The sequence below is a fragment of the Chiloscyllium plagiosum genome, chromosome 10, assembly GCF_004010195.1.
Source record: "Chiloscyllium plagiosum isolate BGI_BamShark_2017 chromosome 10, ASM401019v2, whole genome shotgun sequence".
NCBI classification, from domain to species: Eukaryota; Metazoa; Chordata; class Chondrichthyes; order Orectolobiformes; family Hemiscylliidae; genus Chiloscyllium; species Chiloscyllium plagiosum.
This window is the reverse complement of record NC_057719.1, coordinates 2,153,157-2,178,000: the sequence shown is the minus strand read 5'-3', so window position 1 is coordinate 2,178,000 and position 24,844 is coordinate 2,153,157. Positions and strand designations below refer to the sequence as shown.

At 44.2% G+C, this 24,844-nt stretch overlaps 1 protein-coding gene across 1 annotated transcript in view; it reads right to left on the bottom strand.

The window, feature by feature from the left end:
• The window catches only part of jag2b (jagged canonical Notch ligand 2b), a gene marked incomplete at its 5' end in the record, with an annotated part of 150,438 nt that overhangs the window by 100,995 nt on the left and 24,599 nt on the right, over positions 1-24,844 (bottom strand). The window contains 2 exons of the mRNA XM_043698422.1: positions 3,839-3,899; positions 8,934-9,188. Coding sequence (XP_043554357.1) covers positions 3,839-3,899; positions 8,934-9,188 — 316 coding nt within the window. The remainder of the gene's footprint in view (positions 1-3,838; positions 3,900-8,933; positions 9,189-24,844) is intronic.

Sequence of the window (24,844 nt, the reverse complement as noted above, 5' to 3'; positions counted from 1 at the left end):
AGCTAGGATCAAGGGAATCCCTAGAGGTATACAGGGAATACAGGACTTTACTGAAAAAGGAGATCAGGAGGGTGAAAAAAAAGAGGGCATGAGATAGCCTTAGCTGAGAAGATTAGGGTTATCAATGACTTGGATGAGAATGCACAAGGCATGATTATTAGTAAGTTTGCAGATGACACTATCATGGACAGTGAGGAAGGTTCTCAGAAATTGCAGCAGGACCTTGATCAGCTGGGGAAGTGGGCCGAGAAATGGCAAATGGAGTTTAATATAGATAATTGAGAGGTCTTGTACTTTGGAAAGTCCAATCAAGGCAGGAGTTTCATGGTGAATGGTAGGGCCTTAAGGAGTGTCGTGGAACAGAGGGATCTTGGAGTTCAGGTGCACGGTTCTCTGAAAGTGGAGTCACAGGTAGACAGGGCAGTGAAGGCGGCTTTTGGCATACTGGCCTTCATCAGTCAGGGGACTGAGTATAGAAGTTGGGAAGTTATGTTGCAGTTACATAGGACATTTGTGAGGCCGCATTTAGAGTATTGCAGTTAGTTTTGGTCACGTTGTTATAGGAAGGAGGTTATTAAAATGGAAAGAATGCAGAGGAGGTTTGCAAGGATGTTGCCTGGACTCAATGGTCTGAGTTTTAAGGAGAGGCTGGACAAGCTAGGACTTTCTTCTTTAGAGCAGAGGAGACTGAGGGGTGGTGTGGGTCCTTATATAGGGGTAGAAGACCATGAGAGGCATGAATAGGGTAAATGAACTCCGTCTTTTTCCCAGGGTTGGGGAATCGAGGACTATAGGGCATCAGTTTAAGGTTAGAGGGGAAAGAATAAAAGGGAACCTGAGGGGCAACTCTTTTACACAGAGGGTGGTACGCATATGGAATGAGCTGCCAGTGGAAGTGGTTGAGGCAGGTACATTAACAACATTTAAAACGCATTTGGACAAATAGATGGATAGGAAAGGTTTAGAAGGACATGGGTCAAGTGCAGGGAAATAGGGTTAGTGTGATGGACATTTTAGTCGGGATGGACCAGTTTGGGCTAAAAGGCCTGTCTCAGTACTGTAGGACGCTCTGACTCGATGAGTTAGTGAGTTTTGAGAAGATTTATAGCTCAGGTTGAGATTCTGGATGTAGGTTTGCTCGCTGAGCTGAAATGTCCTTTTTCAGACATTTCGTCACCATACTAGGCAACATCTTCAGTGAGCCTCCAGATGAAGCACTGATGGTGTAACCCACTTTCTATTTATATGTTCAGGTTTCCTTGGGTTGGTGATGTCATTTCACGTGGTGACATCATTTCCTATGGTGATGTCATTTCACGTGGTGACATCATTTCCTATGGTGATGTCATTTCCTGTTTTTTTTCTCAGAAATTTGTTTTAATTATTGTCTATATAGGGTCTTTCAAGTTCATTAGCTGCTATTTTAGTATGTTGGTGGGCTACCATGATGCCAAGGTGTCTGAGTAGTCTGGCAGCCATTTCAGAGATGTCTTTGATGTAAGAGAGAGTGGCTAGGGTTTCTGGGTGTGTATTGTCTGCTTGTTCGGGTTAGAACATGGAACATAGAACAATACAAAGCAGAACAGGCCCTTCGGCCAGCGATGTTGCGCCGACCTGTGAACTAATCTAAGCTCATCCTTCTACACTATCCTATCATCATCCATGTGCTTATCTAAGGATTGTTTAAATCTCCCTAATGTGGCTGAGTTGACTACATTAGCAGATAGGGCGTTCCACACCCTTACCACTCCCTGAGTAAAGAACCTGCCTCTGACATCTGTCTTAAATCTATCACCCCTCAATTTGTAGTTATGCCCCTCGTACACGCTGACATCATCATCCTAGGAAAAAGACTTTCACTGTCTACCCTATCTAATCCTCTGATCATCTTGTATGTCTCTATCAAATCCCCTCTTAACCGCCTTCTTTCCAATGAGGGTTTGTTGCTGAGAAATCGGCAGTCTGTGTTCATTGGCTGTCTGTTCTTTTTGAATACACAGTATAGGTGAGTTTTCCTCTGCGCTGCAGTGTGCAGTGGCTCATTGAAATAATGTTTCAATGCAGCTTTGTTTATAGATGTTGGGATGATTGCTTCTGTCGTTCAATATTTAGTCCATTTGTGTTACTTTCCTATTAACGCTGGTTGTAAGTTCTCCATTGGCTGTTTGCTCTACTGTGACATCTAGGAATGGCCGTTTGTTGTGGTTTTCCTTCTCTATATGAACTTTATGACAGTAAGGGAATTATTGATGATCTTGAAGGTTTCCTCTAATTTATTTCGTTTAGTGATGACATCCACGTAGCGGACCCAAATTTTGGACAGAGCTGTTTGTTCGAGTCTCTGCATTACTGTCCCTGCCAGGAACCCTGATATTGGAGATCCCATGGATGTTCCGTTGGTTTGTCTGTAGGTTTTGTTGTTGAGGGTGAAGTGGGCGTGAGTGCATGGGTCCACTATGAGTTACCACATTTGGATTTGAAATCATGTCAGCATGAGCCTAGGCCTCTGGATTACATCCTCCTGAGGGAGTGGACCAGGGCCTCAGTTTGACAAATCATTCCAAAGAGAATACTGCCAACAGTGAGGTACTTTCTTAGTACTGCAGCGAGTTAATGGGTAGGATCAGCCAAGGATTCTAAGCTCAAGTCTGCAAAATCCATGACCGTACAGCTCGTGGAAGATCCTTTCCATAGAAGCAAGTGTAAGAATGGCACTAGGCCATGGGCAGAGGGGAAGAAATATCATGACAAGAAAAGTGCACGTGGGCATCATGTCAGTCCAAGCCATCCCTTTGCTGCTCTCCGCCGCACAGTCACGTCTGCCAATAACATCTTCTTCGGTCTCAAATGGTTTACTGGCTGCATGATTCACAGCTTCAACCCTGTCCATTTACTGAAGGCTATATTTAATAAGCCAGAATATATTTAGCCCCAGCTCATCAGGACTCACTGTTATGATACCATCAAGCGTGATCGTTGACCCATGAGTCACATGTTATTTGGAGTTACGGAGGACACGTGCATGTGAGGTTTTCCAAGTCCTGTGCACTCAATGACAGGCAATCAATGCCAAAACACCCTGGCGTGTCTACGTGCAATTTTACAACCGCTGTACAGAGCCCGGAGCAAGAGAGATCAGTGCATCTTTCCAGCTTTCCCCTGTTTGGCCTGTTACAGGGAAACCCACAAAGCTTGTCATGGGTTTGAACGTATAGACACTAAAACCTACCAGAGGGAGGGCACAGTTTCTCCGATATTACTTACTGGTCATCAGCTCTTGTAAAGCTGTACAATGGTTTATATTTCTCGAAAGGTGATGTAAATGGTGCTGGGGTCAAAGCAATGGCCAGCTCTTTAATTGTAAATCACACAGGCAGAATTGGGACTGGTCAGCAGAAACTTAGCATAACCTTTATCAGCTGTGTTTTAAAATAGAGGCTGGAATCATGGGTACCAAACTGTTGCAATTCTAAAAGCAGAGCTTACAACTACAAACAGATAGCATTGCCAAAGTAGCCTTGCTGAGTCCTCACACATCCCTCTACACAACAAATCACAAGAGTATTGTGGACTAAAACCAGACTCCTTTCTCAGGCACCACTAATCACAGGCCATGGTGACCAGATCAAATGCTTTTTGCTTTTATTCCCACCCCGAAAAGGGAAAAGAAAAAATTTAAACACGGAGTTGTTTTTTGGTACAAGCAGACACTGTTCAGGGATCTTTCTCAAACTGAACCACTGCTACTAAAATAGTGCAATCACCAAACATCCAAACAGCAGTGGTTATGTAACAGCTGGTTGAAAACAATTGTTGGCCCAGAATGGTGCTCACTTACGTGCATTCTCCAGGAACTTTACATCCCCCATGGATCGAATGGCAGCCTTGTTTACAAATAGCTGCAAAACCAAAAGGAAAATTCTGAAGGAGTCATTTCATTGAGACGTCAAATTATTTTGATCACATCCCCGTGGAGAGGCCAATGCCTTTGTCCACAAGATATCAACCAGGTGACCCGCTAACCAACCTGGGCAATCATTCTGCATGCACGCTTACAGGCTAAGCTGACAGTTCGTGCCTCTCCATCAGCAATGGATAGTGTGGAACAATGTGAGGCATGATCAGTGGCCTGGGGCACTGGGTGTCTTGGACCAGATACCTGGATATGTTGCGGAGAGATGGACTTTTCTCAATGAGTGAATAACTGTGTTAAGAGTCACAGATGTTACATATAGAAAGAGGCTAGTTGGTCCATCAAATCTATACAGCAATCTAGTCATTACTATTCCACACTCCAGCCTCACAGCCCAACAAATTATATTTATAAAGTGCCCTTCCTTTATCCTTTCAAAATCATTGATCCCCATTTCTGTGAGCAGTGAATTCCCAATCATTATCACTCATTGTCTAAAAGCAAATCATATTTCTCAGCATCCCTTGCCAAAACAGCTTTGGAGAAGGAGAATGTAGGTACAGAATTCAGGAGGAGGTACTGTGACATTCTTGCGCAGTTCGACGGAGGGAGTGAGGAGGTGATGTTGGAGGTTTTGGTGGGTTTAAAAGTCGACCATCTCCAGGTCCAGATGAGTTGTATCTCACGTTGCTGTGGGAGATGGGAAAGGAAATTATAGCAGCTCTCACTCTGATTCCTCTCTGGCCAGAGGACAGGAAGACAACTAATGGGATTCCACTTTACAAGAAGGGTGGTAGAGGTAGTCCAGGGGATTACAGACCAGGGAGTCTCACATCAGTGGTAGGGAAACTATTGGAGAAAATAGCGAAGGACAGAGTTAATCTCCATTTAGAGGGGCATGACTTGATCAGGGGTAGTTAGAATGGCTTTGTCAAGGGAAGGTCATGGCTGGCGAATTTAGTTTAATTTTCCGAGCAGGTTACCGAGTAAATAGACGGGTGTAGTGCAGCTGATGTGGTTTATATGGATTTCAGCAAAGGCCTTTCACAAGGCCTCACGTGGGAAACTGATGGAGAAGGTAAAAGCTTTAGACCAGGATAACTTGGCAAGTTGGATCCAAAATGGACAGTAACAGGAGACAGAGAATGACGATAAGAGGGCTGTTAGTGTGACTGGAACCCAGTGTGCAGTGATGTACCACAGGGATCAGTGTCTTGTTTGCAATAGTCAATAGTCATAAATGATGGAGATAAGAATGTTGGCGGGTGGGGTTTGGTGGAGGTGTGTGATAAGTAAGCTTGTGGTTGAGTGTGTTAGGATATAAATGGATTGGTGAAATGGGAAGATCAGTGGCAGATGGAGTTTAACCCTGGAAAGTGGTGCAGTTTGGAAGAAGGAACTAGACAAGGGAGTACTCAATGAATGCAGGACACCAGGAAGCTCAGAGGAACACAGGGATCTTGGGGTACTTGTAGAGCAGGCTAATAGGGTCATAAAGAAGGCATATGGGACTCTTGTCTTCATCAGTTGAGGTACACATTATAACAGCAAGGACGTTCTGTTGGAGCTGTACAGAACTTTGGTAAGGACATGGCTCAGTACTGTGTGCACCACACTATAGGAAGGACGTGATTGCACAGGAGGGCGTGAAGAAGAGATTCACCAGGATGGTGTCTGGGATGGAGCAGTCTGGCTATGAAGAAAGACTAGATCAGCTTGGGTTGTTTCCTTTGGAGCAGAGAAGGCTGAGAGGGTCCTGATAGAGATGGATAAGATTGCAAGGTACATGAATAGGGTGAATGAAGGCAGCTATCCCTCCTGGCTGAAAGGTTATTAAGAAGGGAGCACAATTTTGAGATGCAAGGCAGGAGGGTTAAAGGGGACTTGAGGAGGAAAACATACCACCCAGAGGCTGGTAGGAATCTGGAATGTACTAAAATAAAACAACGAACTGGAGATCTGAAACAAAAACAAAATTGCTGGGGAAACTCAGCTGGTCTGGGAGCATCTGTGAGCCGAAAACAGAGATAACAATTCCAATCCAGAATAGAATGCACTGTCTGGGAGAACAGGTGAGGTGGGAAACCTTTAAAGAGTACTTGGATGGGCACTTGAAATTTCTTAACATTCAAGGTTATGGGCCTAGTGTGGGAAAATGAGATTAGTGACAATTGAGTTTTTGTCAGTGCAGACTTGATTGGCATCTTCTGTACAGTGTCATACCAGGGTTCTATAAAAGCCAATGTCCCCAAGCCCCTTCAACATCATCCAAACAGGGTTTTTCTCTCTACTATCCAAGCCTGTCACATATCAATTCTTCCTTAACTCTCCTTTATTTTGCCAACCTAACCTTGCAAGTAAAAGTAAAACCAAACTCACTCCAACCCCATTCCTGAAATCAGTCTGGCAAATCTCCTCTCAACCTTCGAGAACTTTAACATTGTTCCGAAAGTGCAGTGACCAGAATTAGATGCAATACTCTAGAAAACTTCTAGACCGTGACTAGAGTTCAGCAAAACTTCCTTTTTATTGTATTTAAAGCCTTTGAGGCCCAAGATCTCATATTTGTTATTGTCTCAATGTGCCTTATAATCCTCGAACATCAGAGTGCCTGAACCACAAGTTCCTGCTGCCTTGCCACACTCTGGAACTGTGCCATTCAGTCCACACAGTCTCTCACTAGCCCTCCTTCCAAAATGCACCACCTCACACTGCTCTGTATTAAAATTCCATCTGCTATCTGTCTGCCCATTTTGCTAGGCTACATTCTGTTGCACTCACTTTGCTGTTCATCATTCCCTCACATTTGGGATCATCAAAACACTTTGAAATTTTACTCTGTATTCTAATACTCAAGTCTTTAACTTTCCATAAAATAAACAAAAGCAGGGATCGTATCAATGCCCCATGGCAAACAATACAGTCTGCCACCCACCAATTTAAAGATTTACCACGATGTGGAGGGGCCGGTGTTGGGCTGGCGTGGATAAAGTTAAAAAATCACACAACATCAGGTTATAGTCCAGCAGGTGTATTTGTAAGCACTAGCTTTTGGAGCGCTGCTCCTTTGTCAGGTCACTAGCTCCCTGATGAAGGAGCAGCGCTCCGAAAGCTAGTGCTTACAAATAAACCTGCTGGACTATAACCTGGTGTTGTGTGATTTTTAACTACAGTTTACCACGACTCACTATTTTCTGTTCTTAAACAAAATTTTTGCCCAATGACTATATTCTATAAGCTTCAGTTTTGTTAACTATATTTTTGTGATACTTTGCCAATATTTTATTTAAAATCCATGATCCAATACTACACCAGACTACTGGAAGAGAGGTGAACTGGGGGGAGCTCAATGTTGGTTGGTCCAGCGCATTCCAATATTTTTATGAAAAACAGCTTGAGTTACAACCAAAAATCACCTTCGATGCCAAGTGCAACCCTCATGACACCAGTGACTAGCAAACACAACGTTGGCCAGAGATCAGATTTGAAATTATAAAATGTTGGTTCTGTTCCACATTGGTGCTGGCTCCCTACAGTGTTGAAGATGAGTTGCCATTAGGAAGCTTAAGTAATGTAACAGCCTGTGACCAAGATATGCAATATTCATTTTAATGGAACCCATCAATATAATCAAGCTATGAAGACTTGCAGCACAAACGCAGGCCACTTAGTCTATCATGCTGCTAATGGGTTTGGGAAATTGCTGGTTTGCTCTGGTCTCTCCTGCTCTTCCCCAAAGTATGGCTAATGTTTTCCTTTTCAAGTATTTACCCTTTCTGCAAGTTACTACTGAATCTGCTTGCATTCCTGTTAGCAGTGCATTCCACATCAGACAGGAACTCCTCCACCCTGTAAATGATGGAACTAACTTCATTATTCCAATTTTGGCATCCATGACTCTGATTACTACCATTTCAGGTTCCTAACTCCCAAACTCAAACCTAACTTTCCTTCTGCCTAAAGATGTGCTTTAAAATCTATTACTACGATCTAGACTTTGACAAGCTGCATTAATAGCTCTTCATGTGGCTCATTGCATTATTTGCTAACACTCACGTGAAGCACTTTGGAGTATTTTATTATCTTAAAGAAAACCACATAAATGCAAGCTGTAGTCAAAACATTCTAATCATACCTTTGTTCTTTCATCAATTGTCTTAAAGCTACATTCTGATGATCAACTCTTCTGCCCGAACACAGAGTTCCTCCTTCCTCACCCCAAATAAAATTCCTCATTTTGAATACCTCTGCTTGACCTCCCCATAAACTTGGAGATCACAGTGGGTCAGACAGCATCTACGGAGAGAGAGCAAGCTCATGTTTTGAGTCTAGATGAGTCTTTTTTTTTAAAATTCCCTACAGTGTGGAAACAGGCCCTTCAGCCCAACAAGTCCACACCGACCCGCCGAAGAACAACCCACCCAGACGCATTCCCCTACATTTACCCCTGACTAATGCACCTACACTATGGGCAATTTAGTATGGCCAATTCACCCTAATCTGCACATCTTTGGACTGTGGGAGGAAACCGGAGCACCCGGAGGAAACCCACGCAGACACGGGGAGAATGTGCAAACTCCACAAAGTCAGTCACCTGAGGCGGGAATTGAACCCGGGTCCCTAGCGCTGTGAGGCAGCTGTGCTAACCACTGAGCCACCGTGCAAAGCTAAATGAATGCTAACCACTGAGCCACCGTGCAAAGCTAAATGAATAAGCTTTGATGAAGAGTCTTCCAGATTCAAACCATTAGCTTGCTCTCTCTCCATGCATGCCATCTGACTCGCTGTGTTCTCCAGCATTTGCTGTTTTTAGTACAGGTTCCAGCACCTACAGTAACTTGCTCCTCCCTTTTAAGCTTGTCTGACTTTAAGAAGAACTCTAGGTTTTGCAGCGAGTTTACTTCACCATCTCCCTCCCCTGGTACCAGCCCTGTATCCTTTCCTAGGCCCTGAATTGTAAATGGATGGATCCCATCAATGCGAGTTGAGAGTCCAGTTTGTATAACAGCAGACTCCTTACCTTTAGTACATTCGCTCCCCATCCAGCCTTCCATACACAGTTTGTTCCCATTCTGGTCACAAACAAAGTGACCAAACACATCGTCACGGGGCCGGCAGAGTTTGTTGCAGGCAGTGCCGTAGTAATATTCCTCACACTTCACACGGATGCTGTATTCAAAGTGAGCCACGGCTCCGTGGTGCTGCAAGGTCATCCACTGGGCCCCTGGGTTGATCATTCCTGTGTGAGCAGCTCGCTCAATCAGTTGCCCTTCGTCTACACAAAGAGGAAAAGGAGAAAACCAAATCCACTCAGTTTATCTTAAATGTAGAATGGACAGTGCAGTTATATCCCATAAATATGGCCAAGGGACAAGTGGGTATTAACACTCAAGCCAATTGCATTTAATGTGAACACTGTTAACTGTGTGCTCACCTACATTCACATTGTTAAACTATTCCTGACATCATCTGTCACCAACAATGGCATAGGGACATCTGCCTGTTTGAGAATGTTCTTACCCCTACAGAGGGTAATGACTCCCAACAGCAGCATCCATATGTCCCCACCTCCTCTATGGGAGCAGGAGGAGGCCAGTCAGTTCCTCAGTTAGATCAGGCTGACATCTATTCTAAGTCGAGAGTGCGGTGTTGGAAAGCACAGGAGGTCAGGCAGCATCCGAGGAGCAGGAGAGTCGACGTAGCCAGCTAAAGGTCTTCATTAGGAATGAGGCTGTGAGCTGGGGTTGGGGGAGAGAGCTGAGAGTGCGATAGGTAGATGGAGGTGGGGGTAATGGTGATAGGTCGGAGAGGAAGGTGAAGTAGATAGGTGGGAAGGAAGATGGACAGGTTGGAAGGTTGGATCTGGGAAAAGATGGGGGAGGTGAGGTGAGGAATCTGGTGAAATCTACATTGATGCCCTGGGGTTGGAGGGTCCCAAGGCAGAGGCATTCTTCGTCCAGGTGTTGGGTGCTGAGGGTATGGAGATGGAGGAGCGAGGGGGGAAAGTTGAAGTGTTCGGCCACGGGGCAGTGGGATTTGGAGGGTGTGGGTGTCCCGGAGATGTTTTTTTTTAGATTACATTACAGCGTGGAAACAGGCCCTTGGGCCCAACAAGTCCACACCGACCCGCCGAAGCGCAACCCACCCATGCCTCTACATTTACCCCTTACCTAACACTACGGGCAATTTAGTATGGCCAATTCACCATGCAGACACGGGGAGAACGTTCTCTGAAACAATCTTCAAGAAGATGTCCTGTCTCCCCAATGTAGAGGAGACTGCGTCGAGAGCAATAGTTACAGTAAATGACATGTGGAAGGTGAGGACCAGGGGGGTTCTGTCCTTGTTGCGGTTGGAGGGTGGGGTTCAAGGGCAGAGGTGTGGGAGATGGATGAGATGCACTGGATGGCATCATCAACCACGCGAGAGGGGAAATGGCACTCTTTGAAGAAGGAGGCCATCTGATGTGTTCTTTGGTGGAACTGCTCCTCCTGGGAGCCGATGCGGTGGAGGCGAAGGAATTGGGAATAAGGGATAGCACTTTTACAGGAGGCAGAGTGGGAGGAGGTGTAGTCCGGGTAGCTGTGGGAGTTGGTGGATTGTAGAAGATGTCAGTATTGAATCGGTCACCATTGATGGAGATGGAGAGGTCCAGAAAGGGGAGGGAGGTGTCCAGGTGAACTTAAGGTTGAGGTGGAATGTGTTGGTGAAGTTGATGAACTGTTCAACCTCCTCGTGGGAGCACGAGGTGGCACCGATACAGTCATTAATGTAGTGGAGGAAAAGGTGGAGAATGGTGCTGGTGTAACATGTGGGCACGGTCGCTCAGTGGTTGGCACTACTGCGTCACAGCACCAGGGACCCAGGTTTGATTCCAGCCTCAGGTGACTGTATGTGTGGAGTTTGTACATTCTCCCCAAGTCTGTGTGGGTTTCCTCTGGGTGCTCCGGTTTCCTCCCACAAGCCAAATATGTGCAGGTTAGGTGAACTTGCAATGCTAAATTGCCCATAGTGTTCAGGGATGTATAGGTTAAGTGCATTAGTTAGGGGTAAATGCAAAGTAACAGGGTAGGGGAATGAGTCTGGGTGGATTACTCTCTGGAGGGTCGGTGTGGACTTGTTGGGCCGAAGGGCCTGTTTCCACACTGTAGGGATTCTATGTGCTTTCTATTCTATTTCAACTACAGAAGATGGAATGTTCCACACAACTGACAAGGAGACAGGCACAGCTGGGGCCCATGCAGGTGCCCATGGCTACCCCTTTGGTCTGGAGGAAGTGGGAGGATTCAAAGGAGAAATTGTTAAGGGTTAGGACCAGTTCAGCCAAACAAATGAGAGCATCAGTGAGGACACCAGGAGAGGAAGAAACAGAGGGCTTGGAGGTCCTTGACATGGCGGATAGAGGTCTCTTTCTCCTAGTTGATATCAATTCTAACCCCATCGATCTGCCTTCTCTACAGATCCCCACTGGACTAGTTAAAATGTGTCTGGAAAGTCCGCTCAGTGGATAATTAACCGTCAAACATTATCACAAACTTTTGGACATTATTACATTGCACAATGCAAGTTCCCACAAATTAGCTGCTACATTTCCTACATGACAGTGATTAGAGATAAGTACATTATTGGCAATATCCACTTTGGAATATCCATAGTGGCAAGGAATCACCAAGCCTTTACAGCACAGAAAGAGACTGTTCAGCTCCACCAGATAGGTCCATGCCAGTGTTTACACTCCATTGTTCCTCATCTAACAACCAGCGTTGGGAATACATGCTTACACTAAAGGATTGTGTGAAACATTTGAAGATACAGACCAGTTTGGACATTTTCAGAACTGAAAAGCATGTAGTTTTATCAAAGAAAGAAGTCCGCAGCTTAACATGTGCAGTGAGTCACCTGCATTTTACAAACAAATCAATGACTCTGGAGAAAAGACAAACAAAGCTTTCAAGGGGATTTAATAAATGGGATTTATGGTCCTTAGTTATTGGAAAATCTGGTTTTAAAAAACCAAGGTGGCCCTATGTTAATGGTTCAAAAGGTGTGGTGCTGGAAAAGCACAGTTGGTCAGGCTGCTACCAAGAAGCAGCAGAGTCGACGTTTCCACCATAAGCTCTTCATGGGGAATGACCGCCTGATGAAAAGCTTCTGTTTGAAACACTGCCTCTCCTGCTCCTCGGTAGCAATGTTTCAAACAAAAGCTCTTCATCAGGCGATCATTCCCAATGAAGAGCTTATGGTGGAAACGTCGACTCTGCTGCTCCTCGGTAGCAGCCTGACCAACTGTGCTTTTCCAGCACCACACTTTTTGACTCTCATCTCCAGCATCTATAGTCCTCACTTTCTCCTAGACTAATGGTTGCCTTTTGTTTAACAGGCCTATTACAAAAGCTGAACCACACAGACTAACAGATTTGGGAACAGCTTCTTCCCTGCTGTTTATTACTCTCCTGAATGGATCTCTCAAATTTCAAATGTAATGTTGATCTCACTCTTTGTGCTCCTTCTCTGCTGCCGTAGCATTGTTTTCCTTGCTCTTTTCTATTACCCTAATGCATTTTATATGACATAATCTGCTTGTACTGCATGCAAAACAAAACTTTTCACTGTACCTAGGCACAGTAATAAATCAATCAAATCTTAGTAGCTAGTTAAGGAAGATAAAGCAGAAATTGAGAGTCTCTCTCCGAAAATTCTTTCGTCAGTATAAGCTCCAAGGGACCAGGCAAAATTTCTAACTTCCTTGAGAAAACTGGACCATAACAACTTTCAAAGGCTTGGATCCAAGAGAATGGTAGAACGTCCATTCTGATTCCATTACTCCACGGTGATCTGAAATTCTACCTAAATCAATAGGAAACCGAGTGGACGGAGAGAAGCCAAGACATTCTATGCTTTGTTTCAGACACTTGGAAGAGACTGCCTCATGGTTTAATAATCATTAGCTGAGTAAGAGAGAAACGGGAGATTCATCCCACCTCCAATATTGATCCTGTATTGAATTAGTTATTCTCAATACTTTTGTGGAGGAACCTCAGGGAGAGAAGGGAACGGGGAAAAGATGGTGGTCAGATGACCTGGTCATGCAAGCATGCACACATCCCTGCATGGAACATGAAGAGGATTAGAATAGACCATCGTGTCCACAACAGTCAAACAGCAACACTTGTTCATGAGCACTTGACTGCAGGTCTAGGTGATGTCTGGGGCAGCACCCCAGAAGGAGGAATTAACTATTCAATAAAAACCGGGAAAGAGAGAGAAAAAACAAATCAAGATGTCTATTCAGTTCATCATCTCAGCTATCAACATCCAAGATTGTTAGCATTCACCTTTCAAAGATGAAGGGAGTAGCTGAGGCCTGCACCGTTTGATAACTGCACATTGTTTTTGAGTTTCCCCACAAACTTTGCAGGAAGTTCTGCTCGGAGTTCTTTTTTCAGCCAGAACGGAAATACTAAGGAATTCTGAAACAAAACAAATCTCAGGTCTAGCTATTTTCTCAAGACTGTTGGAATCACCACACCCATCCAGCACGAGAGACTAACTGAAACAGACACGTACTTATGCTGTGCTGTGTTTTAGATAGGGCAGACATTGAAATACGCACAGAGTTTCCGCATTCCTTCCCCTAGTCTCCCACTTCCCACGCTGCTCTGGCCGCGTAGATTAACATGTTGACAAAGGGGTGAGCGTTTGCTATTATTCACATACTGCTGGGTCACCAATACCGTCTCCAATATTTAACTTTGGCCCAGCAGGGTCGTACTGTCACTTTAGGTCAGAAGGTTCCAGGTTCAAGCCTGACCAGAGACTCCGGGTCAACAGTTGCAGCGCGGTACTGAGGGAGTGCTGCACTGTCAATGCATGCAGCTTCTACATGAGACATTAAATTGAAGATCCCTCTGCTCTCTCAGATGGGTTGTGAAATATTCCGTACTAATATTTTGAACGTGGAAGAGATATCTCCCCTGTAGGCTAGAGCAATAAACAGATTAACTGGCCATTGACAGCATGGACCTACCACAGGAGAAGATAAATTTCCTTATGAGCCCATCCAATCAGCATCAACATCCATTTGTTTTTTTAATGCTTTTATAAGATTTATATTCCAAAGGTACCTGGTTCCACATGCCAACCACTCAAGTTGTTCTTTGTGGAAGCTTGCTGTGCATCTTTTATCTACCATATTTTGTAAATTACAGTGACTTGAGTGGCTGAAGTGTTTTAGGATGAAGGATTTTGGTAGGCGCTATGAGAAATTCAAGTTTTCTTTCCTTCATACAAACTAGCCCAATTTGGGCGCTAAGCTGGTGCAGAAACAGCTAACATCAGGTGGGCAGGAAGTTTACTAACGTTAGCTCTATGTTTGGTTAGGGAAAATGGGATCAAAAGGCAGAACTGTTCCACTACCCAGCTGGCATTTAGCACAAAGTCAACATGGTTTTGGTGATCAAGTATTGACTACACCGGACCCAGCCCTGGTCACAACAGGCCAACATTGCAACACTGCTTGAGGATCAGACACAACACAGTAATGTTTGGGAGGACGCCATTTGTCCCACACACACCTTTCTTATGCAGTGGACTTCCCCATACCCGACAAAAGATCTTCATGCACTTCCCAAATAAAGATAACTGGCAAAGGGGAATTGATGAGAAACCCAGATGCACAACAGATGAAATTTTTTTTTAGATTAGATTACTTACAGTGTGGAAACAGGCCCTTCGGCCCAACAAGTCCACACCGACCCGCCAAAGCGCAACCCACCCAGACCCATTCCCCTACATTTACTCCTTACCTAACACTACGGACAATTTAGCATGGCCAATTCACCTGACCTGCACATTTTTGGACTGTGGGAGGAAACCAGAGCACCCGGAGGAAACCCACGCAGACACGGGGAGAATGTGCAAACTCAGACAGTCGCCTGAGGCGGGAATTGAACCCCGGACTCTGGCGCTGTGAGGCAGCAGTGCTAACCACCGTGCCACCCATAAATTATAACTGTTCAACTGGAATTGCGTGAACTTGAAAAGAACCTGTCCAGGGTTATGGGCAGGATGAGAAACCAAAAAGCAATAGGAGTAACTGGAGAATTCGTTCAAAGATCCAGCACAAACTTAATAGGCTGAATGGCTTTCTTCTACTCCAGGACAAATAAGTGAATCAGATTATGAATATCAATCCAAGTTTTTTTTGAAAAGCCCAAATATTATGGTTATTCCTTTCTAACAGCAAAAGGTGATCCAGTATTAAATGGTAATTTGGTCATTTGGATGAGTTATCTGGCAGCTAGTGTATGTGGCAGTGGAGTCTAATACAAGTCGAAATTAAAGACTAGAAAGGAATTTAACCCCACAGGCCTATTGCCAGTTCTCGCTCAGGTAAAGTCAGCCAACATTATTCACATTTTTCTTATAAAAAAACATACTCCAGCTTAATTTAGTAATTAAAAATCAACAATTCTGCTCACAAAATATTCTAATTTTTATAGAAATATACATTAATATTTGCATTTTAAAATTTCAAAGATAAAACCCTTCAGGCCTGAAGTACTCCCAATAATCTGCCGTTTTAATTCCTGCATTCACAATGGTATCTGCCCATGTAAACATGTCACACAATGGTATCTGCCCATGTAATTACAGTCTCCCAGCAGTGGGGGCACTCCAACATCACTATTCCAGTGTCACTATAGTGAATGTTGTTCCTTTGCTTAAGCAGGGTAACAAGGATAATCCTGAAAATTATAGGCTTTACATCAATGGTAGGGAAATTACTGGAGAAGATTCCGAGGGACAGGATTTACTCACGTTTGATAAAGAATGGACTTATTTGTGATAGTCAGCATGACTGTGTGCAGGGAAGGTCTTATCTCAGAAATCTGAGCAAGTGACAAGGATGATTGATGAGGGTAGGGCAGTGGATGTTGTCTGTATGGACTCTACTAAAGCATTTGGTAAGGTCTCACATGGTAAGATGGTCCAGAAGACGAAGTCACATGGGATCCATGGTGAGTTGGTAAATTGGATATAAAACTGGCTTGGTCATAGAAGACAGAGGGTAGTTATGGAGGGGTGTTTTTCTGACTGGTGGTCTGCGAACAGAGGTGTTCCACAAGCATCATTGCTGGGACCTCTCACTGTATATGTGTGATTCGGAGGTGTCGGTGTTGGACAAGGGTGGACGAAGTTAAATCTCACACCAGGTTATAGTTCATCAAGAGGCAGCACCTTGAAAGCTAGTGCTTCCAAATAAACCTGTTGAACTATAACCTGGTGTTATGTGATTTTTAACTTTATATATATAAATAAGTGACCTTGGAATAGTGATGTTGGAGTTAGCGAGTTTTGAGAAGATTTGTAGCTCAGGTTGAGGTTTTGGATGTAGGTTTGCTCGCTGAGCTGAATGTGTTGTCCCAGTCGAAGTGGTGTCCTTCCTCATCCGTATGTGAGGGTACTAGTGAGAGAGGGTCATGTCTTTTTGTGGCTAGTTGGTGTTCATGTATCCTGGTGGCTAGCTTTCTGCCTGTTTGTCCAATGTAGTGTTTGTTACAGTCCTTGCACGGTATTTTGTAAATGACCTTAGTTTTGCTCATTGTCTGTATAGGGTCTTTCAAGTTCATTAGCTGCTATTTTAGTGTGTTGGTGGGTTTGTGGGCTACCATGATGCCAAGGGATCGGAGTAGTTGATGGGGTCTGATGTTGGAATGCCCCCACTGCTGGGAGACTGTAATTACTATGTGACATGTTTACATGGGCAAATACCATTGTGAATGCAGGAATTAAAACGGCAGATTATTGGGAGTACTTCAGGCCTGAAGGGTTTTATCTTTGAAATTTTAAAATGCAAAATGAAAATAGTGATTTGTATGAAAGTCTAGGTAGTCTGATTATTATGTTTTCAGGCGACATGAAAATTGGAGGAGATGTAGGTAATGAGGAAAGTTGGTAAGGATACAGCAGGATATAGATCAGATGGAAAGCTGGATGGAGTAATGGCAAATGAAGCTTAATCAGGACAAGTGTGAGGTGACTCATTTTGGGAAAGATATAGTAAGTGGCAGGATTCTTGGGAGTACTGATATTCAGTGGGATCTTGGGATGCAAATCCTTAAATCCCTCAAAGTGGCAACACAAGTGGATAAGGTGGTAACAAAGACATACGGCACGTTTACCTTCATCTGCTGGGGTGCTGAGTATATAAGTTGGCAAAGTGATGTTGCAGCTGGAGAAGACTTTGATTAGGCCACATTTGGAGTGTCTTGTGCAATTCTGATCATCATACTACAGGAAGGATGTGGAGGCTTTGGAGAGGGTGCAGAAGAAGTTTACCAGGATGTTGCCTGGATTGGAGTGTATTAGTTATAAGGAGGGGTTAGACAAACTTGGATTGTTTTCACTAGAGTGTTGGAGGCTGAGGAGGCAACCTGGATGATAACGTCAGCTTGTATTAGAGGGCAGAACTACAAATTGAGGGGTGATAGATTTAAGACAGATGTCAGAGGCAGGTTCTTTACGCAGAGAGTGGTAAGGGCGTGGAATGCCCTACCTGCTAATGTGGTCAACTCAGTCGCAATAGGGAGATTCAAACAATCCTTAGATAAGCACATGGATGATTTTGGGATAGTGTAGGAGGGGCGAGCTGAGAATAGTTCACAGGTCGGCACAACATTGCTGGCCGAAGAGCCTGTTCTGCGCTGCATTGTTCTATGTTCTGATAGAAGTGTATAAAATTACGAGAGGCATGGATCGGGTGGATAGTTAGAGTCTTTTTCTTCCCCAGGATGTAAATGTCAAATATGAAAGTGAAAGGGTACTTTACATAGAAGGTGTTAGGTGCCTGGAACACACTGCCAGGGGAGTGGTAGAAGCAAATACTGTTGCAACCTTTAAGAGGCATTTAGACAGAGAGAGGAACAGACAGGGATTAGAGGGATATGGGCCATGTGCAGGCTGATAGGATTAGTTTACAATAACATCATGGCCAGCACAGACATGATGGGCCAAAGGGCCTGTTCCTGTGCTATACTCTTCTGTGTTCTATATACTAGATTGTATCAACAGTGTAACCAAGCTACAGTAGCATATTACACAACAATTGAAGATAAGGACTAAAACGAAATCAAGGAGTTGAGTAAAAAACACCATCAATCCTTCCAAAATTTAATTCAAATTGAAGAGATTACATCAGCTACAGCTCATGCTATACTGCATCTATCAGAATCTTCATGTTGAAAGAATCTGAAAACATTAGTATCACATTGTTCAAAAAACCAGTCAGTACAGCTCCCAAACTGAACTGGGAATATTTTCTATTGTTTCATTCCCCCTGTTAACTTATAAAGAGCAACAATACTTCTTTGGGATGAGGCATCAGTAAAACCTTAACAGCAGGAGTATCCAATCCAATCCAATGTTGTGATTATGTTGCTTACAACAGTGACTATACCTCAGAACACGATAATACACAGCAGTAGAAGTCGGCCATTCAGCCCATCAAGACAAGCCTCATTCCTGATGAAGGGCTTATGCCTAAAACGTCGATTCTCCTGCTCCTCGGATGCTACCTGACCTGCTGTGCTTTTCCAGCAACACACTCGCAATGACATTCAGCCCATCAAGCCTGCTCCAGTATTCAATGGCTGATTTAATAATCCTCAGCTTCACTTTCTTGCCTTTTCCCCCACAACCCTGGATTCCCTTCCTGATTTAAAAATCCATCTCTCTCAGCCTTGGATATACTGAACGAGCCAGTGTCAACAGTGCTCTGTGGTGAAGAATTCAACAAACTGACCACCCTGGGAAGAAATTCCTCCTCACCTGTCTTAAAAAAGCAATCCCTTATTCTGAAGCGACGCCCTCTGGTCCCAGACATTCTCACAAGGGAAAACAACTTAACATCCCCCCTGTCAAGTCCCCTAAGAATCACTGTCTGTTTCAAAGAGGTCACCTCTAATTCTTCTAAATTACAATGAGTACAGGCTTCTGAGAATTCAACCTCTTCTCCTAAGTCAGTCACTCCATATCTAGGATCAGCCTAGAGACCTTTCTCTGGACTGCCTCAATGTCGGTCTGTCTTTCCTTAGATGAAGGGCCCAAAAATTGTTCACAGTATTCCAGTCTGTGGTCTGACTAGTGATTTGTATAATTTTAGCAAGACCTCCCTAATTTTATACTCCATTCCCTTTGAAATGAAGGCCAATGTTCTATTTACCTTCCCTATTACTGGCAGAACTTATACACTAGCTTTATCAGATTTATGCATCTGGACTTTCAAATTGCTCTGTTCTGTAGTTTTCTGCACTGAAATAATATTCAGCTCCTCTATTCTTCCTGCCAAAGTGCAGAACCTCACATTTGTCCACAGTAGATTCCAATTGCCAAGTTTTTGCCCACTCACTTACCCAGTGTGCAGATATTTTTTTTGTCATCCTGACCACTTGCCTTCCCATTGCAAACGTGGCTCCAATAACATTCACTTTCCTGATCTAAGTCATTAATATATATGGCAATTAACTGAGGCACTCCACTAATTAAGGTCGCCTTCCTGAAGATGCCTCCCTTATCCCAACTCTCTGTCTTCTATTAGTTAGCCAATCCTCTCTCCATGCCAATATACTACCTCCAACACCATGGGCTCTTTGTATTTTATTAAGTAGTCTAATGTGTGATACCTTATTGAATGTCTTCTGAAAATCCAATATATTACATTTACCATTTCATCTTGATCTATCCCACTTCTTAACTCCTCAAAGAATTCTGATAAATTTATCAGACATGATTTCCCCTCCATGAAGCCACATTGTCTCTGTGTGATCATATTATGCATTTCTAAATGCTCATGTTTACAGTCTTTATAACATATTTCCTGATAACTGGCCGAGAGTTACCTGTTTTTTGTGTCCCTCCTTTTTAAAATAAAGGTACTACATCAGCGGTTTTTCAGAACCCACATAAATCCTGGAAGATTGCTATGACTACATCCACTATCTCTGTGGCTGCTTCTTTTAACATCTAAAGATGCAGCCCATCGCGTCCAGGGAATAGATCAACCTTTACAATCCCTGGCACATTTTCTTTAATGATAGGTTTTATAGTTAGAACATAGAACATTACAGCGCAGTCCAGACCCTTCATTCCTCGGTGATGCACCGACCTGTGAAACCAATCTCGAGCCCATCTAACCTACACTATTCCATTCACGTCCCTATGTCTATCCAACGACCATTTAAATGCCCTTAAAGTTTGTGAGTTCTACGACTGTTGCAGGCAGAGCGTTCCCCACCCCTACTACTCTCTGAGTAAAGAAAGAGAATTTATTTTGTTCTCTCCCTTTGCTCCTTGATTATTCGGTCATTGTGGAATGTTACTGGTGTCTTCTACTGTGAAAAGTTCTGCTCAACTCTTCTGCCATTTCCTGCTGCTCCATTACTATTCCAAGTGCTTCACTGAACATTTTAACAACAGGACAATTTAGAGGGAACTACAGAAATGCAGGTTTTCTTTTTATCTGAAACATCACAAGATGGTTTTAAACAGTTCTGTTCTTTTACCTTGCAACTGAGTTGGTCACTGCATAATGGGGCCCACAGTATGTCGAGTGATGATGATTTAGAATGTGTTGCTTGAAAGTGAAAATATCAACTCGTGACACTCTCACACTGTGTGATAACATTCCTGTGAAGCACCTTGGGACTTCAGTGCATTAAATGCGCAATTTAAATACAAACATTTGCTATTTTTGGGAGCATTTTCAAAATGAAATGAAACAAGTATTGGAAAAAAAAATTGGTTGCAGGGCTGCAGGGTAAGAAAGATTAGGGTGTTGGGGCTATTGGAATTTCTCTCATATGTGATGGTATTATCACTGGACTGTTAATTCAGAAACCCAGATAATGTGCGCGTTCAAATCCCACCATGGCAGACGGTGGAATTTAACTTTAATTGAAATAAAATCTGAATTAAGACTCTAGTGATAGCAATCAGTTGATTGTCAGGAAAAACCCGTCTGAGTCACTAAGGTCCTTCGGGGGGGGGGGGGGGGGGGGAATCTGCCATCCTTACCTGGTCTGTCCCACATGTGACTCCAGACCCACAGCAATGTGGTTGACTCTCAACTGCCCTCTCGGCAATCAAGGGTGGGCAATAAATGCTGGCCTAGCCAGAGACACTCATATGCCATGAATGAATGGGAAAAAAATGGACTGAATGGCCTCGTTCTGTGGCGAGAGACTGCATGAGATCTGCCTCAACACTATGTGTATATCACGGCAGTTTCTCTAGCAGTTTCAGTATAAATGGGGTATCATTTATCCTGATTAGTTCAGGACTCCCAGGGAACACATTTTTGGATTCAACCACTTGGATGCCACCCTCTGTGAAAATGTGCAGTTTAATCTCCACCTAACGTGCTGTTTATTCGATTAAAAAAACAGTTCTGCCAAGTCACAGGAGAACTATTAAGGTCTTGCCCTGACAAGTGCAATTAACAGGCTTGTCAGCTCCACCCTAGCTGTGAATTTTATTTGTGTGGTGCACAAAATGTCACTTATTTGGGGTTTGAACTCCTTTCTATTCCCTTGGTTACTGGCCAGGACCCAACATTTCTTTTTAAAGGAAAAGAAACAACTGTTTTTCTTCATAGTTGACAGCAGGTAACCAAAACTGTTGTCTCCAAATGCCAGAGACCATCACCGATTGGGAAGTGTGTTTAACACACTCCTCTAAGCATCACTGACAGCTCCTTCCCCTGTACTGACGCTGGAACGACATGCACGCCCCCAGGTAAACATTCTTCAAGTGTGAGCAAGCTGCTTCACCTTGAGACATGACAGAATATTCTGATCTCGCTGTTGGCTTGGCGCGTGCATGAACACACACACACGCACGCACACACTTTCAACTACCTGTTCCTGGATAGTCAACAGAAGCTGAATTAATGGCGGATTATTGCCACTCCCCAGCCTGGAGATATTGAGACTAATTGCAGCACTCACTCCCTGGCAACAAATCAGATAACCACGCACGAGCCAGGCAGACATCAAACCTTGCATCTTCCTGTTCTGTAAGACTGACTTACCACACCTAGAGTTCATGCTAAAAGGCAAACCCCCAACCTGAATAAACACAATTCAGATTCAACCGTGGTTTAGGATTAGATCTCCTGACAACCAACTCATTGAAGTACAGAGTTCAACAAAGAAAGACTTATTTCTACTGCAGCTTGCACAACCTCAGAACGTCCTCATGCTCTCCACAGCCGATTATGTACTGGAGGTTACTGTTACCATGTCAGAAATGCACAGAGAACAACGTGATAAGGATCAGAACATGTGTTTTGCTGGCTGAGAGATAAATATTGGTCAGGACATTAGAATACCCCCCTGTTCTCCCAAAGAGCAGGATCTTTCCATCCAGCCAAGGGGGAGGTGGTGCCTTGGATTACTGTCTCATCCAAAAGGGCGGCACGGTGGCCCAGCGGTTAACACTGCTGCCTCACAGCACCAGGGTCCTGGGTTCAATTCCCGCCTGTCTATGTCAAGTTTGCACATTCTCCCTGTGTCTGCGTGAAATGTGCAGGTCAGGTGAATTGGTCATGCTAAATTGCCCACAGTGTTAGGTGCGTTAGTCAGGGGTTAATATAGGGTAGGGAAATGAGTTCGGGTGGCTTTCTCTTCGGAGGGGCTGTGTGGACTTGTTGGGCCGAAGGGCCTGTTTCCACACTGTAGAGAATCTAATCTAAAAAAAAAGATGGCAGCATCAATCTCAATGCAGAACTCCCTCCCTCAGAATATTTCCTCAGCTCTATGGAGTGAGACAGAAACTGCCAAATTTCAGCCTCTCGGAGATACAATTGTTTGAGCCACTGTTACCGGCAAGGATGCTCAACTCATTTGAGGCGGGGGGAGGGGAAGAGGATAAAAAAAACAGGAAGAAAATACTTGTTTGTCTTCCAGTTAGCAGAAGGTTTTAAAACCACAACCTTAAAGTGGAAACCATAACCATTCAGGAATTGTTTAAGATCGTCCTCTAGCCAGTTCTGCTTGCTACCTCATCTGCTAGCACGTTCCATCCACATGCACGCTTCCAGATAAACAAACTGTCAAGTATAAGCAAGCTACTCGACCTTGAAGGCTCCCAGAAAGCTCTGATTGTGTTGTTAGCTTGGTGGGCGCGTAATCACGGTGTCAAGCTGAAGCAGGTATCCAAGAGAAAGCATGGTACAAGGTGGACAACAGGTGTGTCTGTCTGAGAGAGAGAGTGTAGTGTGTAGTGTGTGCGTGCGTGCGTGTGTATATATGTGTGTACACGTGTATACCCAGGTAAAGCAGATGATACATTGAGCTACCTGGTTCAGGAATGCTTCAAAGGTTAGTTCAGATTTGATTAATTGCAGCTTACAATAACATAGAGCTTTTAACAAAATAGAGGCTGCTCTCTCAGAGAGAGAGAGAGAGAGAGAGAGAGAGACACAGAGAGGGAGGGAGAAAGAGACACAGAAGGAGGGAGAGAGACAGAGACAGAGAAAGGCACAGGAAGAGGGAGGATTCTGGTGGTGGGGGGTTGAACCTGAAGGGGAGAAGAAGAACCCTTCAAGGTGACCACAGCTGTTAACACAAACCAGCTTTCTTGCCAACTGAGCTATCTGACCCTCTGTTTTAACAGAGTAGAGAACTGAGGCAATTCATAGGGAGCTGTGAGAAAAATCAAGACAGGAAAGTGACCATGTTGGCCCATGTGACAGCAAAGTGGAAGGTTTCAAGGAGTACGAAGACAGTGCTGGAAAAAACAACTGAGGTCAGGCAACATCTACTGAGAAAAACAGGAGGAGTGTTTTAGATAGAGTGACCGCTCATCAGGGAGGAGAAGGTGAGGACTGCAGATGCTGAAAATCAGTCAAAAGGTGTGGTGCTGGAAAAGCACAGGCAGTCAGGCAGCATCCAACGAGCAGGAGAGTTGAGTATCTTCATCAGGAATTAATGAAGAGCATTCCTGATGAAGGGCTTATGCTTGAAACATTGACTCTCCTGCTCCTTGGATGCTGCCTGACCAGCTGTGCTATTCCAGCACCATACTTTTCGACTCTGACCTCTCATCAGAACTGGTTCAGCATTTCCATAGAGATATACAGCATGGAAACAGACCCAACCCGTCCATGCCGACCAGATATCCCAACCCAATCTAGTCCCACCCTTCCTATTCATATACCCATCCAGACCTGTTTTAAATGTTGTAATTGCACCATGTCCTCTGGCAATTCATTCCATACACGCACCACCCTGTGTGTGAAAACGTTGTTCCGTATCCATGCCCCTCATGGTTTAATAAACCGTTACAAAGTTATCCCTCAGCCTCCGACGCTCCAGAGAAAACAGCCTCACCCGATCCAGCCTCTCCCTATAGCTCAAACCCTCCAACCCTGGCAACATCTGTGTAAACCTTTTCTGAACCCTGTCAAGTTTCACTACATCCTTCCAATTGCAGGGAGGCTAGAACTGAATGCAGTATTCTAAAAATGGTCTAACCAATGCCCTTTACAGCACAACATGACCTCCCAACTCCTATAATCAATACCCTGACCAATAAAGGAAAGCACACCAAACGTCTCCTTCACTATCCGACCTACCTGTGACTCCACTTTCAAGGAACTACGAACCCGCATTCTAAGGTTCAGCAACACTCCCCAGCACCTAACCATTAAGTGTGTAAATCCCGTCCTGATTTGCCCTTGAATCTCACATTTATCTATATCCTGTATTTTTTTTTCCCCAGATTTCCAGGGTTTAGATGTTTGAAAAGGAATTGGGAAGGAGGTAAGAGAGGTGGGGGAGTGGCATTGCTAACCAGGGATAGTATCACAGCTGCAGAAAGGGAGTGTATCGAGGAGGGTTTGTCGACAGAGTCAGTATGGGTGGAAGTCAG